Source organism: Struthio camelus, chromosome 9 (genome assembly GCF_040807025.1).
Source record: "Struthio camelus isolate bStrCam1 chromosome 9, bStrCam1.hap1, whole genome shotgun sequence".
In the NCBI taxonomy this organism is placed as follows: Eukaryota; Metazoa; Chordata; class Aves; order Struthioniformes; family Struthionidae; genus Struthio; species Struthio camelus.
In genome coordinates, this window is record NC_090950.1 from 15,614,692 (window position 1) to 15,627,509 (window position 12,818).

At 44.1% G+C, this 12,818-nt stretch overlaps 1 protein-coding gene across 1 annotated transcript in view; it reads right to left on the reverse strand.

Moving 5' to 3' along the window:
- PCOLCE2 (procollagen C-endopeptidase enhancer 2) overlaps window positions 1-12,560 on the reverse strand; it is a 28,120-nt gene extending 15,560 nt beyond the window's left edge. Inside the window, exons 1-4 of the mRNA XM_068954454.1 lie at window positions 12,398-12,560; window positions 11,828-11,936; window positions 4,179-4,434; window positions 2,128-2,252 (exon numbers count right to left, since the gene is read on the reverse strand). Coding sequence (XP_068810555.1) covers window positions 2,128-2,252; window positions 4,179-4,434; window positions 11,828-11,936; window positions 12,398-12,495 — 588 coding nt within the window. The 5' untranslated portion in view covers window positions 12,496-12,560. The remainder of the gene's footprint in view (window positions 1-2,127; window positions 2,253-4,178; window positions 4,435-11,827; window positions 11,937-12,397) is intronic.
- Window positions 12,561-12,818: the final 258 nt, after the last annotated feature.

Consider the following 12,818-nt stretch of genomic DNA (forward strand, 5'->3'; position numbering starts at 1 on the left):
TATGATTGTACAAAGAATGGGGAGATGTTTACACATCACTGACACGTTATTTGATTTCCTGACATAGCAAAGATAACCTTGTTCTACATGTAAAATAAAGGAAGACGGTTATCACCTGATGTCTCAGTTTTGCCTGGAAATACTTTCGTGCTATTCAGATGTATGTGTAATGCATCGTTTTGTTTCTCATTAAGCATGAGTAATTTGGGGGGAAGAGAGGAAACTTACAGAACAGGGACTTGATTTGAGTGATGAGTACCAAACTTGTTTAAAAAACCTTGTCACTGTGATGAAAAGATGCAATATAAACAGAAGTACTCCTCTGTATAATAGCCATGCTATCAAAAAAAGATAATATAAAAAGAAGTAAAAGAAGTAATGCAACTGGGAGCAGAAATGCAGAATTTTCCATATGCTGGAAAAGCAGCAGACTATCGTTATCTATTTTGCTATTGTTCATTAGTGTGCTTTGCACTAAAAAAAAAAAAAATTAAAATTGTGTGATGGAATAGAAGCTCCTCAGAAGGATAAGGAGCTCTTCCATCTTCTGAAATGAAAGAATTATTGATTCTGTATTAGAAACAAAAAGGTGTCTTGTTTTGTTGCTCACACGCTTGTGAAAGGGAAGTGGAGACACTTGCCAAAGTTTGGGTCAAACTGCAAAAGTGAACAGCTCTCCATGTGAACTTGGAGAGAGATGCTTGTTCACCACTTTCTCAAAACTTGCTTTTTATCACTGTCAAAACCCTGCTTCATTTTTATGCAAACAACCACTACTGCAGTATATGAAGAACATATATATTCGGACACAACTTATGCAACAGGATCTTTAAAGGCTTAGAATAATGCCTTCATTCTTTATGCTTATATAGCCTTGCCTTGAATCTTCACTACAAGCTTGAGAAAAGTTCTCAGGCTCATCTAGAGATATTTGGAAAGAACCAAAGTAAGCTGCAGTTTACAGATAAAGTTTTTTAAAATCACTGCCTATCTATAGGATTGTTAAATGACCTGTGTCTAGCAAGCAAGGAATGTGGATTAAAAAGGAATATAGGAAAGACTAAGCTGACATACAGCTTCAGTTCAAGGCAGAAAATATCTTGGTAAATGGAAAAGCATGAAAGATCTGAAGAATATATTTATCTGGGGCAGCTATTTTATTTGGAGGATTATGGTCATGAGCAGCAGATTAAGAAGAAAGTCGTTTTGAGATGCAGAGGAATTTAAAAAGCTGAACATGCTTAAGAAAGGCAACCTACCAAACATACTTGAGGGCATAGATACTCAAATCATTGTAGACTTCCTGCCAAGTTACAGAGCAGATGGCTCAGTAACAACCAGTCAGCGTGAAGCTAAGATTGAAACTAGCCTGAGAGCAAAACAAACAACACATTCTGGTCATGTGTAGCAAACAGTGGCAAATGAGATGTTTTTGTCTGCTCTCACATCTCTTTAGGTCTTAATGAAGTGGTAATATGCACTCTGAAGGCATCTGGCTAATTAAGCAAGCATATTAAGAAATGAAGCCTTCAGAATCTGAAATAAGACAACCCCCTGGGTAAGAGGCATCCCAATATAATTCCTGTACTGTAAGCAGAATTGATAAAATAATTTCTGCTTTTAATAAATTCAATCAGCTCTGCCTGGGTGCCTCAGTAACAAACGGCCATAACACTGAAAACCCTACAGCTGTTAGATTTAAACCTAGCATTCTTCGTTATCTTGTGTGGTCCCAAGACGATCACCTGCACTAAATTAATGTGCACTACATTTTATTAATTAACAAAATCATCTTCAAAAAATGTATTTTTAAGGCCTGACCAGTCATAGATGCTCTAGAAATCTGAACAGACAAGAATGTGTTAAAGCATGTAAGAGGACATAATATTAAGAAAACACAGGCATTATTAAAGAGTGAATCATGTAATATATGAGAGAAGAGAGAATATACTTGAACTGTAAGTGGGCGTTCCTTGCACATACCCAACTTTAAATTTCAGCCATATAATATTTTTCTTGTTTCAGTGCAATACAATCACACGGTGCGAGCAGGTTATTGACGATATATACGTTCTTGCAGGTAATGACCATTTTTAGAACGCAGGCAGAACAAGGGTTGAACATTACCTGATTCTTTGGGGCTACAATGTGCCAGGAGCATGTGACTCCTGCCGGATAATCTCGATCCGGCCAGTTGGGAGTTTGAAAGGACCCAGAAGGCTTCTCCAGTCGTCCCCCACAGTACTGATCCCCTAGAAATACAAATACGCTATGCAAACCAAAATGCAGAAGGACTGCTTGTAATCCGCACAATGCAATGGTTTACTGAGGCCATATCCTCCTCTACTGAACGCCCTAACAAAATGTTTTGTGCACAGGTTGTCTGCTGTCTGCCTTGGAAAGCACCCACAGCCTCCAGTTGTCCCAATTGCTTGGATACAAAGGAGTTTTCAGGGGAAGTATGCAGGAAATCTCTAAAAATCCCTTTTTAAGACCAAACAACTTGACTAGTTTTGCTTCATCTTTGAACGGTGGAGAAATGCAATGGTGCCAGTGATGCCAGCATACCTCAGACACTATTTACTAATTACTGGTCTGGAAGTCCAGCTAGCCTTATCCATTTGTTCACTAGGAAGAGACTCAAACTGTTCTATGCTGTCCTTTTTTCTTTACCTGTTTTGTTTTTTCTTAAACAAACCTGTTACTATGGTATATCCATTATTTACATTTAAAAATTAACTTATTCCAAGGCTGCAAGGTGTTTCTAGTTTTCAGATTCTGTTGGTAAATGAAACATAGAAGAAAGGTTTGTGACTTGTGAAAGGAGCTGCTGTTGCTGATATGCTTGGAAAGCAAGGAGTCAGCTGGAAACGAATTTTGTGTCAGCCCAGGCTACCTATGTCCTTCTCTCGGTCCCAAATTACAAATCTACATCACATAGGTAATCCTTGTTTATAATATGATTGTGAAACCTCTTTATTATGGTAACTTTATCAGGTCACAGTGGTCTAACATGTCTTTCAAAAAGTTATCAAAACACTGATATACGTGGAAAGACTAATGAATTAGTTACCGCACCACACCAGCCTAAAGATCTGTCTAGTCTGGTATCACACTAATAGCAAAAACACTGGAAAAAGTGAATTAGCGCGGCAAGAACCTAGTGATATGACCCCACTATCCTCTCCCAGGCTCTAGCAGTTCACAACCTTTCCGAGTGAAAGGTGATGCTTTTGTGTTTAATAATCCCTAATAGATTTTTCTTTCCATACATTTTTCTAATTATTTTTAAACCAATGTAGAAATTCACAATCCATGATGTCTCATGGTGCAGCACTCCACAGCTTAACAGCTCACTGAGAACATCACCCCTGACTTTCCTTTGCAGCCTCATCCTCCTCTGTTTTTTATATTAGAAGAGACAGTGACTGTCTACTGCCTATTCACGTTCTCGTGATTTTGGAGCCCTCTCCTACATCCCCCCTAAGCTTTTCTTTTCCAGCATGAAGAGGTCCAGCTGGTCTTCATGTACATGATGTTCTTTACCTCTGATTGCATTTGTTGTCTCTGATTGCTTCTGCTGGTTTTATTATTTCCTGTTTTGAGATGGGAGTACCAGAATGGCACACCACATTCAAGATGCAGATCCATTATGGATTTGCAGTGGCATAATAATCTCTTCATTTGATGTTTATTCCCTTTAAAAAAAAAAAAGTAAGCATCTGTTTGCTTTTTGGACACCTATTGAGCAGTGGATTGATGTTGCCATCAACTACTGTTTTCCTAACTATTTTAACCCCTGGATCTTATTTCTAAGTGGTAATAGTAAATTCAGAGCCTGTTGAAGTTAGGGTGTTTTTCTCCCTATTTGCAACATCCATCTACACTGAATTTCATCTGATTAGCTATTACCATACTGCTACTAGTTGCAGTCCTTCTGCAGCTCTTAAAACAACTAGCCCCGCTCTTTACGACTTTGATTAACCGCATATTATTGGCAAATGCTTTTACTCTGCTATTTGTTAAACCAGATAATGAATATGTTGAAAAGCACAATCCCTAATATCTCTGCTTCACAAATTCTTGAGCATTCAGGTAGCTCTCCATAGAGCTGTACGGTTATATGTACCTTCAGCACGGTTACATGTATCTTCAGCACATACGTAGTTGTCAGTTACCTCTTTCATGCGGTTCCGCTGCAGAAAACTTAGCGATGAATCCACTTCCGGCAGTATTAGCGTCTGAAGTCATCTGCACCAGCATTTTATTGCTGGTGGATACAAGGGCGCCCGGTTTCACAGTGCCGCAGAACCGGCCGATGCGTTGTCCGTTGGCGTGGCCGTTGTACACATCCACAAAATCGTATCGGCACAAGTTGTCACTTTCCAGATCCAAGTATCTAAAAGAAAGAACCACCACTTTGCCTTCTGGGACCTGCAGAGGGAGACAGAGAGAGAGAGAGATGTGTCTTGAGGCGTGACTGACGCCACGCATCTATCTGATCCAGCTATTTGCACGTGTATTTTCCTGTCCTTCACCTCCTGCCAGTTAAGGTCTTTTTGCAACTGTACTCCAGACAGAGTGGCTTTTAAATCATATTAGGCCAGTCCTAAAAATAAGCTCCAGCCCTCTCTGGTGCCAGTAGATACCGGATCTTCCAGATCCGCGGTACCTTTGCGCAGACTGACGCGGCTGGTTGCTAGGGGCTCGTCCCCCGGTTCAGTTCTCAAACGCGTATCCTGCTGCAAGTACTCAGGTCGGCCATACGCCTCCCCGTCACGGACTGAGGTTAGCAGAATGAAATTAGTATGATTTTTTTAAACAAGCAATTCTGATGTTAGACCAAATGAAATTGCCCCTCTTACCTTGCTGCCCAGTGTCATACAGTATCACAACTTGAAGGATTTTTTTTAATTTTCTGACACACGCCACACATTTATTTATAAAATTAGAAACTTTATGGCTAATGCTGTACAACCTGAATGTTTAGCTGTCGGAGAGGGTGCGTTTAGCTTGAAAGGCGCAGTGAAACAGTAACACTTGAAAGAATACGTACGACTATAAATAGAGAGTTTGAAAGAAGCACGAGTGGGCGTCCTCAGTACAGAAGAGAGTTTTGTTTTCTGAAGCATCTCAGGAAACATAAGACAAAGCAAATCTTCTCGCATCTTTGCTTCTGTGGACGCTGTGAGGGAGGCGAGACGCTTGAGAATGGTGTCACTTAGGAGAATACAGGAGTTCACAAGAAGGAGCCTATTTCCTGGGACAACATTATAGACTTGCAAGCTGTTAAGAGCATAAGCTGCACACTGAGAACTGAAAACTATTTTAACAGAACGTTTCAATACTGTGCAACAGGATGAGAAGAGGGGAAACGGTATCTTAAAGCGTAGAGGGACGCTAGACAGGCAGACTGTAATTATCTGTGTTCAATTCACAGACTGGTAGAGCGGTTACCAATTAAAATAATTGCAGCTGTTCTATTTTACTGAGACACAGCTATTTTCTGCTTTAAACATATAATGCGTACTTACTATATCCGCAGTAACTTCATATTTAGGCCACGTTATTTAAGACTACATGATTTTTTTTTTCCTTCTTTAACAGTGATTCACTATAAAACACCAGTTTGAGAAGAACTAGACCTGAACAGTTCCCATACGTAACTGTCAAACAGCATTTGAATTTTGTGACGCGATTGCTAAAAATGCTGCGTCACGTATATGGCACCCTGCGGCCCGAGGAGATCGCTTCACCTGCAGAAGAGGCTAGTCCTGGCAGCGCCAGCTCCTCTGCCTTGTGAAGAGAAACAGCCTGGCGATGTGCTAAAGCTACTCTTTCGTGCCGCCGCTTTCATGTCCGGGGCCGGCACTGATCCTGCGGCAGCACGGACGTGGGCGTGGGCTGCTCAAGCCGCCCGGGGCCCGCGGACGCGCTCGGGTGGCGATCCACACTGCACTTCATCTGGCCGGGCAGACCGTACTTCCAGAGTATTCCCCTTAATCCTTGGTCAGATTTCTCTCCAGAAACGCCCTCAGCTCTCCTGAGCCGATGTGCCTTGTTACTGCTACGACATCGAACCCGCAAAACTCCTCTCTCCTCACCCAGGAATCCCAAAGCACACCGACTGTTTTAGAACATTTTAAAGCTAGAAGTGAGGTTTAGCGCTCATGCTACTGAAGTGAGCAAGCCCAGGAGCTGGTGTAGGAAATTAACCCACTGGCTTATTTAGTCAGCCGAAGGCCACCCCGGACACGTCCGCGTCCACGTGCTGTAACATGCTCTGTGATAGCAATGCGATTCCTTGAATCGCTACTCTTATACCTCAGTCTCCTGTTGTTGGAGTCAGTTGTCTTCTGATCGGAATCGCTAGGAGGCATTAAGACATGGCTATTTTAACAGAAAAAGAGCTAAGAGGAATTTGGGATTCATATCAGAAGACCTGAATGTTATTTATGATTATACGACAAACTCTACGTGACCCGACAGATTGAAATTCAAAAATGATGGCTGTAAAGTCAGTCAGATAAAGCTGCGTTTAGGCAATTAAATAAAAGCGGGTTTTTTTTTCAGAAGTAGCAAACAGCTGTATCTAAAATAACATTAGCTCTTTTGGGTCACGAACACTTGTTATTTTTATGTTTTTTACAACGTCTAATACAACAGGATCCAAATGAGGCGACCTTTAAAGATCATCATATTTTAATGATTTAATACAGGCAGAGCAGTTATGCCTAAAGTTTAGACTATCCAACATTTTCCATTACAAACAACTGTTTTCAGCGTCCTACAACTTTTCCACAATTTACCCATCTGAAAAAGTTCCCCTTTTTCCACCTACTGTTGCTGAAAGTTGAGTAAAAACCGTTCTACCACGTCAGATTAAAAAATAAACAGTTTTGTCAGTGCTTATGAGATTTCCCCTACTTTCTCAGCCTCAACTGCTTCTTTGAAGACACCTAGTCCCTCCCAGAGTTTGGAGCGGGAAGTTGCAATGTGAGAGGTGGCTGGTTCTGGGGTGAGAAACAGGCTTTTTGCTGTCCTTGGGAAAACGACTCGGGTTCAGCCAAGTTGTTATCCCTCACGAATGCCGATGCCTGCTCGGTGACACCCTACTTCCAGCGCCCTTCGAGGCAGCGCGGCTCTGCCCGCCCCGGCCCCGGCCCCGGCCCCGGCCCCGGCCCCGCGATGCTCAGTCCTGCCCTCGGGCTGCCACACGCGGGGCACCGGGAGCCCGGGCGCGAGGCTGACCCGCGCTCAAGAGGGTCCAGAGGGGAGGGACAGCAAAGCAGCCGACTCCAAATTGCCAGACGACCGCTCGTTTGAGTCTCAAGTTTTTCATTTCTGTGTCCTTCCTTCTCCTCTCTCCAGCACTATCTTATACTGTATTACATTACATTACATAATTATCTTTTAATACCTTTTTTAATCTCTAGCTTCTACTAATTCACTGTTTGATCTTGGTCAAAACTGTTCCCTATAGATGCCCTAAGTTTTTCTTCATGACATTTTGTGCAGAAATGTTTAGAAAAATTTTACTATGTGGTCACGAACGTTCAACCAAGAGCCTGTTCCAGACCTTAGTTATCAAAATAATAATCCTTGCCCATATGGAGGTGAAGTTGGGGGGAATAAGTCATACGCAGAGATGCGTAAACTGGGCCACAGTTAGTCACAGGCACTATATACTGCCATTATTTTCTAAAAAAAGGGTCATTACCTAGTAAAATAATATCTGTCACTACTCACTAACATAACGAAAGTCTTCTGCCATGCTCAAGCAATTAAAAGCCTGTGGTCCAGCTGGGTTCCAGGCGAGCGCCGACAGCGAAGGCAGCACGCGCCGTCAGCAACCGCTCCGGTTTGCAGCTGCTCCCAAGGATCCCACCCTGCACACACGCATCTTTGGAAAACAATGCTTTCTTTAATTTCCATCATGACCATTCCTTTTTTTTTTTTTAATCTGGAAAAACTCATGTGTTAAAAGCTGCCAGTGTTTATCTTAGGACATGTAAAACATTGTTCCATGAGAAACCCAGGGGAGAAAGCAAAGGCCTGTATGACTCAGGTTTGTTTACTTTGGGCTGCGTCCGAGCCTGATGCAGTACGAAGATGTGATACCTCAGAGGAGGAATTGGAAGAAATTGTAGCTCAGTTCTTAGGAAATAAAAAGAGGAGGGAGCCAAAGGAAGACTATGTGATGCCTCCCCTGCAGGGTGTGCCTTATTTTTCTGTTTTATCCCTGCAGCTGGTATCTTGCAATGACGGAGCCTTCTTAGCTTCTGCCCCTCTTGGCCACTCCGAGAGTGACTCACTCCGTGAGTGACTTTGCTGCCATGTTCTTTCTTCTTTTGCCCGTATGCACTTCTTTAGGCTCAGATACTACGACACTAAGCGCATGTGAAGGATGTAATTTCTTTTTGTGAACTTGCATTACTCCCATTGGCAGCTAAAGGAAAAAAAAGTCCCCCCATATTTTTGGAGAGTTGTTCTAGAGCATAATTCCCGAAAAACATCCATTCAGATTATTAACTTCTTAGAAAGGGCACGCTTATTTTATATACGCAACCCATCACAAAATAAGGTCCCAATATATCTTGCTGTTATCATTCACAGCAGATGTTTTATGTAGTATTAACCACAGTTCAGTTACGTTTGAAGTAGTGAAGCTGTCTTACATTGTTATTGTGACTCAAAACGAAGCCTATTCCTGAGAGCACCGCTTTCCGTTTCTGGGGAGGATTCCTACCTAGACTGTCCCACTTGTCCAAATGATTTGTTTTAGCGCTTGTTTGAAAAATAGTGTTCTGATGGGGAAAACCCCTCAAAGACCATGTTTTTGAAAAAATATTTTGGCTAATTTTTAAACCTATATTGTAAATGTTTAATACCAAAACGCTGATTGTATGTTTTCTCGTAATGGTCCTAGGTAGGCTTGACAAATATATCAGCTACCTGCAAGCTGAACACATTCATTCTCTCTACTGAGAATAAATGTGAAAGGCATTTGGAGTTATACCCCGGGAAGAAACACAGTTCCTGCCTAGTCCGTTGTCCCCTAGCTCTGTCCTCTCCAGCCAAAAAGGAGCCATTTTTTAAATGCGTACCAGCTTGCTCTCCCTGGTGAGGGCACTAGCTCATGTTCAGCTATTCCTTTTTTTGTCCATGCAGCTGTGGGTAAAGATCTGTTCTTTCCTGGAAGGGCAGTTTCACAACTACAAGGGGAAATGAATGCTTAAAATTTTGAGAAAATGATTTAAAATATTTCACTCCCCCAGGGCAGATTCCCAACTCCACTGACAATTTTTAAAACCCTGCTTATTGTCAGCAAACCTGCTGGAATGCAGCTCTTGAACCTACAAAAAAATATAACCTTACATAACTCTGACAGTCTTCAGTATTATTTTTGCACATAAAGTATGTTAGACTTTCATGCGACCTACACAGTTTGCCAGAAAAACACAGTACAGTGATCCAGCTTCTTGGACTATTTGACACATTTATGTGAGGTGGTGACCAAGAAGGATTATAGAGTATTAAAAGTAAATGTATATGATATATTTGAGATAAAGCTATATACATTACTACAGGAAAGGAAATAGCTGTACAAATGACTTCTTAGCAAAGCCAACTAAAAGCTGCTGGTAGTCTGCCAAGGTTGTAATATAACCACAAGCATGTGCTGAACACTTCTTGGAGCTCTGAGAATAGAGAAGCTGTTTTCTTTAGCCAGCTGAAAGAGTCCCAGTCTCTTGAAATAACAGAACCATAATTGAGTTAGAGAGACTCTTCTAGCTTGAGCAAATCAATTGGGAAGATTTCAGCCGATACTTGAATGCTGCATTGCTTTATCTGTATTACCCATGTTTTCTAAAGCCATTTTTATTCTAAAGCTGTCATTCTATTTAGCTGTCATTCTGCCTCAGTGTGAGTTTCTCCTGTAGACGATGAGATTTCTCATTCAGAAAACAACGGCTCTGTGCTTCTAACGGCCCAAAAAGAGAGTGAATTAATGTCTCTTCCAGTCTTGCAGACCTGTCAGATCCTGCGCTAGGCCGAACGCATTCAGCAAGGTGCTCACAGACCTTGGCCAAAACTGACAGGCCAAAAACGTTTGCCGTCTTCTTAGATCAGATGCTAAATGAGGATGCCTAACATAAAGCATATTTCTTCATGGCATGTAACTCAGTTTCCTACTTGGATGCTACTGCAAGCGATACTGATCCACGTTTCAGTATGTGATCAGAGGATTTTGTTGTCTAAATTCAGGCTAGCGCACTTGAGTGTACGCTTCGAATCGTTCTCTTTCTACAGAGGGCGCAGGTTGAGTCCTGCAGGTTCTGAGAGTCCTCCACAGCTTTCCCTAAATCCTTCCTACACATCGAAAAGACAAAGGAGTTCTCCACAATTCCCAGGGAAAAAAACATCAACTTGGCTTAGTGACTGACAGTGCAGAATAGGGATCGGATGAGGTGGAGGCACGAGAAGCCCCGGACCGCTGCAGAGGCGTGCGGCCCTTCCCTGCCTTTGGGCGAGCTAGAAGGAGCAGGTGTCCATCAGCCTGAAGGCCAGGAGTAAAGAGCAATACAGCAGGAAAGCAGGCGTGAGGATGACCATGAAATGCCAAAGGCCCGTGAGTTGCCCCCTGGTCAGTGGAGCAGGCGGCTCTGCCACGGCTCTGCGGGAAGGCTTCTCACAACTGCGCGAGGCTGGCCTCGACGCGCCGATCTCATTGCCAACGGTAGCATTAACTTTGCAGTGAAAATACACACTATGGCTGCTTAAATGCAGTCAGTTGTCTTCTTCCTCCTCCCCTGCAAATACAAGACGAAGGGCAGGCCGGCAGGATTCTTCAGCGCGTGCTTCCACTTTTAATCCAAATGTTGTAATGGTAAAAACTATGCTGTTACCACCAAAATGATTATTTCCCTTTTTCATTTCCGATTTTTTACTTTCTTACACTTCTTTTTTTTTTTTTTGTCTTTCTGTAAAGCCCATATTCTGGGCCCGAAAGTCGCAGAAGCTCTTACCAACGGCTCTTGTGCCATTTTGGAAGAGAATTTGGAGGGCTGCTTTGGAAGGCTTAATTTGTGCAGAAAAAGTAAAATCATTAATTAAAATCTTTCTCTGAGTCTGTGGACGACAACCATCCAGCACTGGAGATGTGTTTAGTCCCAGTTGTTTAAGGGAGCGTTTGCTCACTCACTCCTGCTGTTGACGACTGCAAGTCTCTGCTCTACAGCCTCATCTCGGCATCACAATATCGACTTTTGTACGGTCGTTTGCAGAAGTAACAGCGCTTTTCTATTGCTTCGTCACCTTGCTGCGTGACATACTCCGGAGGTACTGGCCAGCAGAACAGTGTTATGAGCACCATAACACCGTCAAACCATTTCTTGAAGTTCTGTTTTTGTTTGAAACTTTTCCTATGACCTATTGCCCAACAAATTTTGCTATTCCTGATGTGTTTTACATTTACCCACACCTCAAACCTTTAGTTAATGCTTTTGGTCAAATTAACTGTTGATTTCTGTAGTGACTGGAAGGGTAAATGCTTGCTTTCAAGAGGTTTGATTTTTAAAAAATTAGAGGTGTAAGTCAATGAAACGTTTGCTTCTGACAGTACACAGGGTCAGCTCTACAGTTTGCACATTTCAGCCACTATCATCATATTACAGTAACCCCCAAAAGCTCCATATAGTTGAGCTGCTGTGAGTTACTGAATTTATTATCGCACGCATGCGTTATCCCGTATAAAACACTGGCAGTAACCACAAGTAGCTCTTCATTGTCTTTAGCACTGATTTGTGATATTAAAAATCCTTACTGTGATTTTCCAAGTACATTTGCTGTTTGGAGGGTAGACTCCAGGAAATCCTTCACTCCCAATGAACCCTGACTCTCCAGATACAACTCCTCCACACGCAAACGTAGGCCTGAGAAGAGCAGAAAAAATAGTGCTTAGGTTTTAAATATATTTCATTTAGTCTTTGTATGACAGCAAAGAGGCACTGGCTGCCTGATAAAATACTTAAAAATACAGCTAACAGTTGTAAACAAATGTTTCATTACTGACCTAATTTCATTACTGACATAAAATGTTCAATTTAATGCAGCAAACTTGGGTGTAGAGAGGAAGCAACTATTCGGACCTTAACTCTGCGCGCACGCAGGCTATATTACCCTTCCCCCTTTTCAAGACACGGGAAGAAGGCGCAGCGGTGCGAGATGACAAAAGCGCTCTGTACATTAAAGAGTGATTATTAAAAAGTCAGCAGCAAGTAAGAACGACAGCAGCCGCAGGCTGCAACGCCCTGAGGCCGGGTGCGGGGCGAAGCCCGCCGGGCCCCCCCCGCCGTGCCTCCCCCGACCCTCGGCGCTGCGCGGGCGGCGGTACCTGGGCGGGGGGGCCGCGGGCCGCGCCGCCAGCGCCAGCGGCGGCAGCAGCAGCAGCAGCGGCAGCAGCGGCGGCGGCGGGACGGCGGCGGGCGGCATCTCCCGGCGGCGGCGGCGGCGGCGGCGGGGCAGGGCAGGGCGCGGAGCCGCTCCTCCGGCTGCCGCCTGCTGCTCGGCGGCCGGCCGTGTGTGCCCGGGCAGGGGGAGAGGCTTGGGCGGCCCCCCGCCCTCCGGAGCCGGCCCCGGGGAGGGCCGCGCCGCGCCGCCCGCCGCGGAGACCGGCCGCAGCGGTGCGGAGCGGAGCGGAGCGGTGCCGCCAGGCGCAGCCGCGGCGTCCGCCCCGCCGGGGCCCCCGCAGCGCCGGGGCGGGCGGGGGGGGGCGGTTGGCCGGGCCGGGCCCCTCCTGGCGCGGAGCCGGCGCC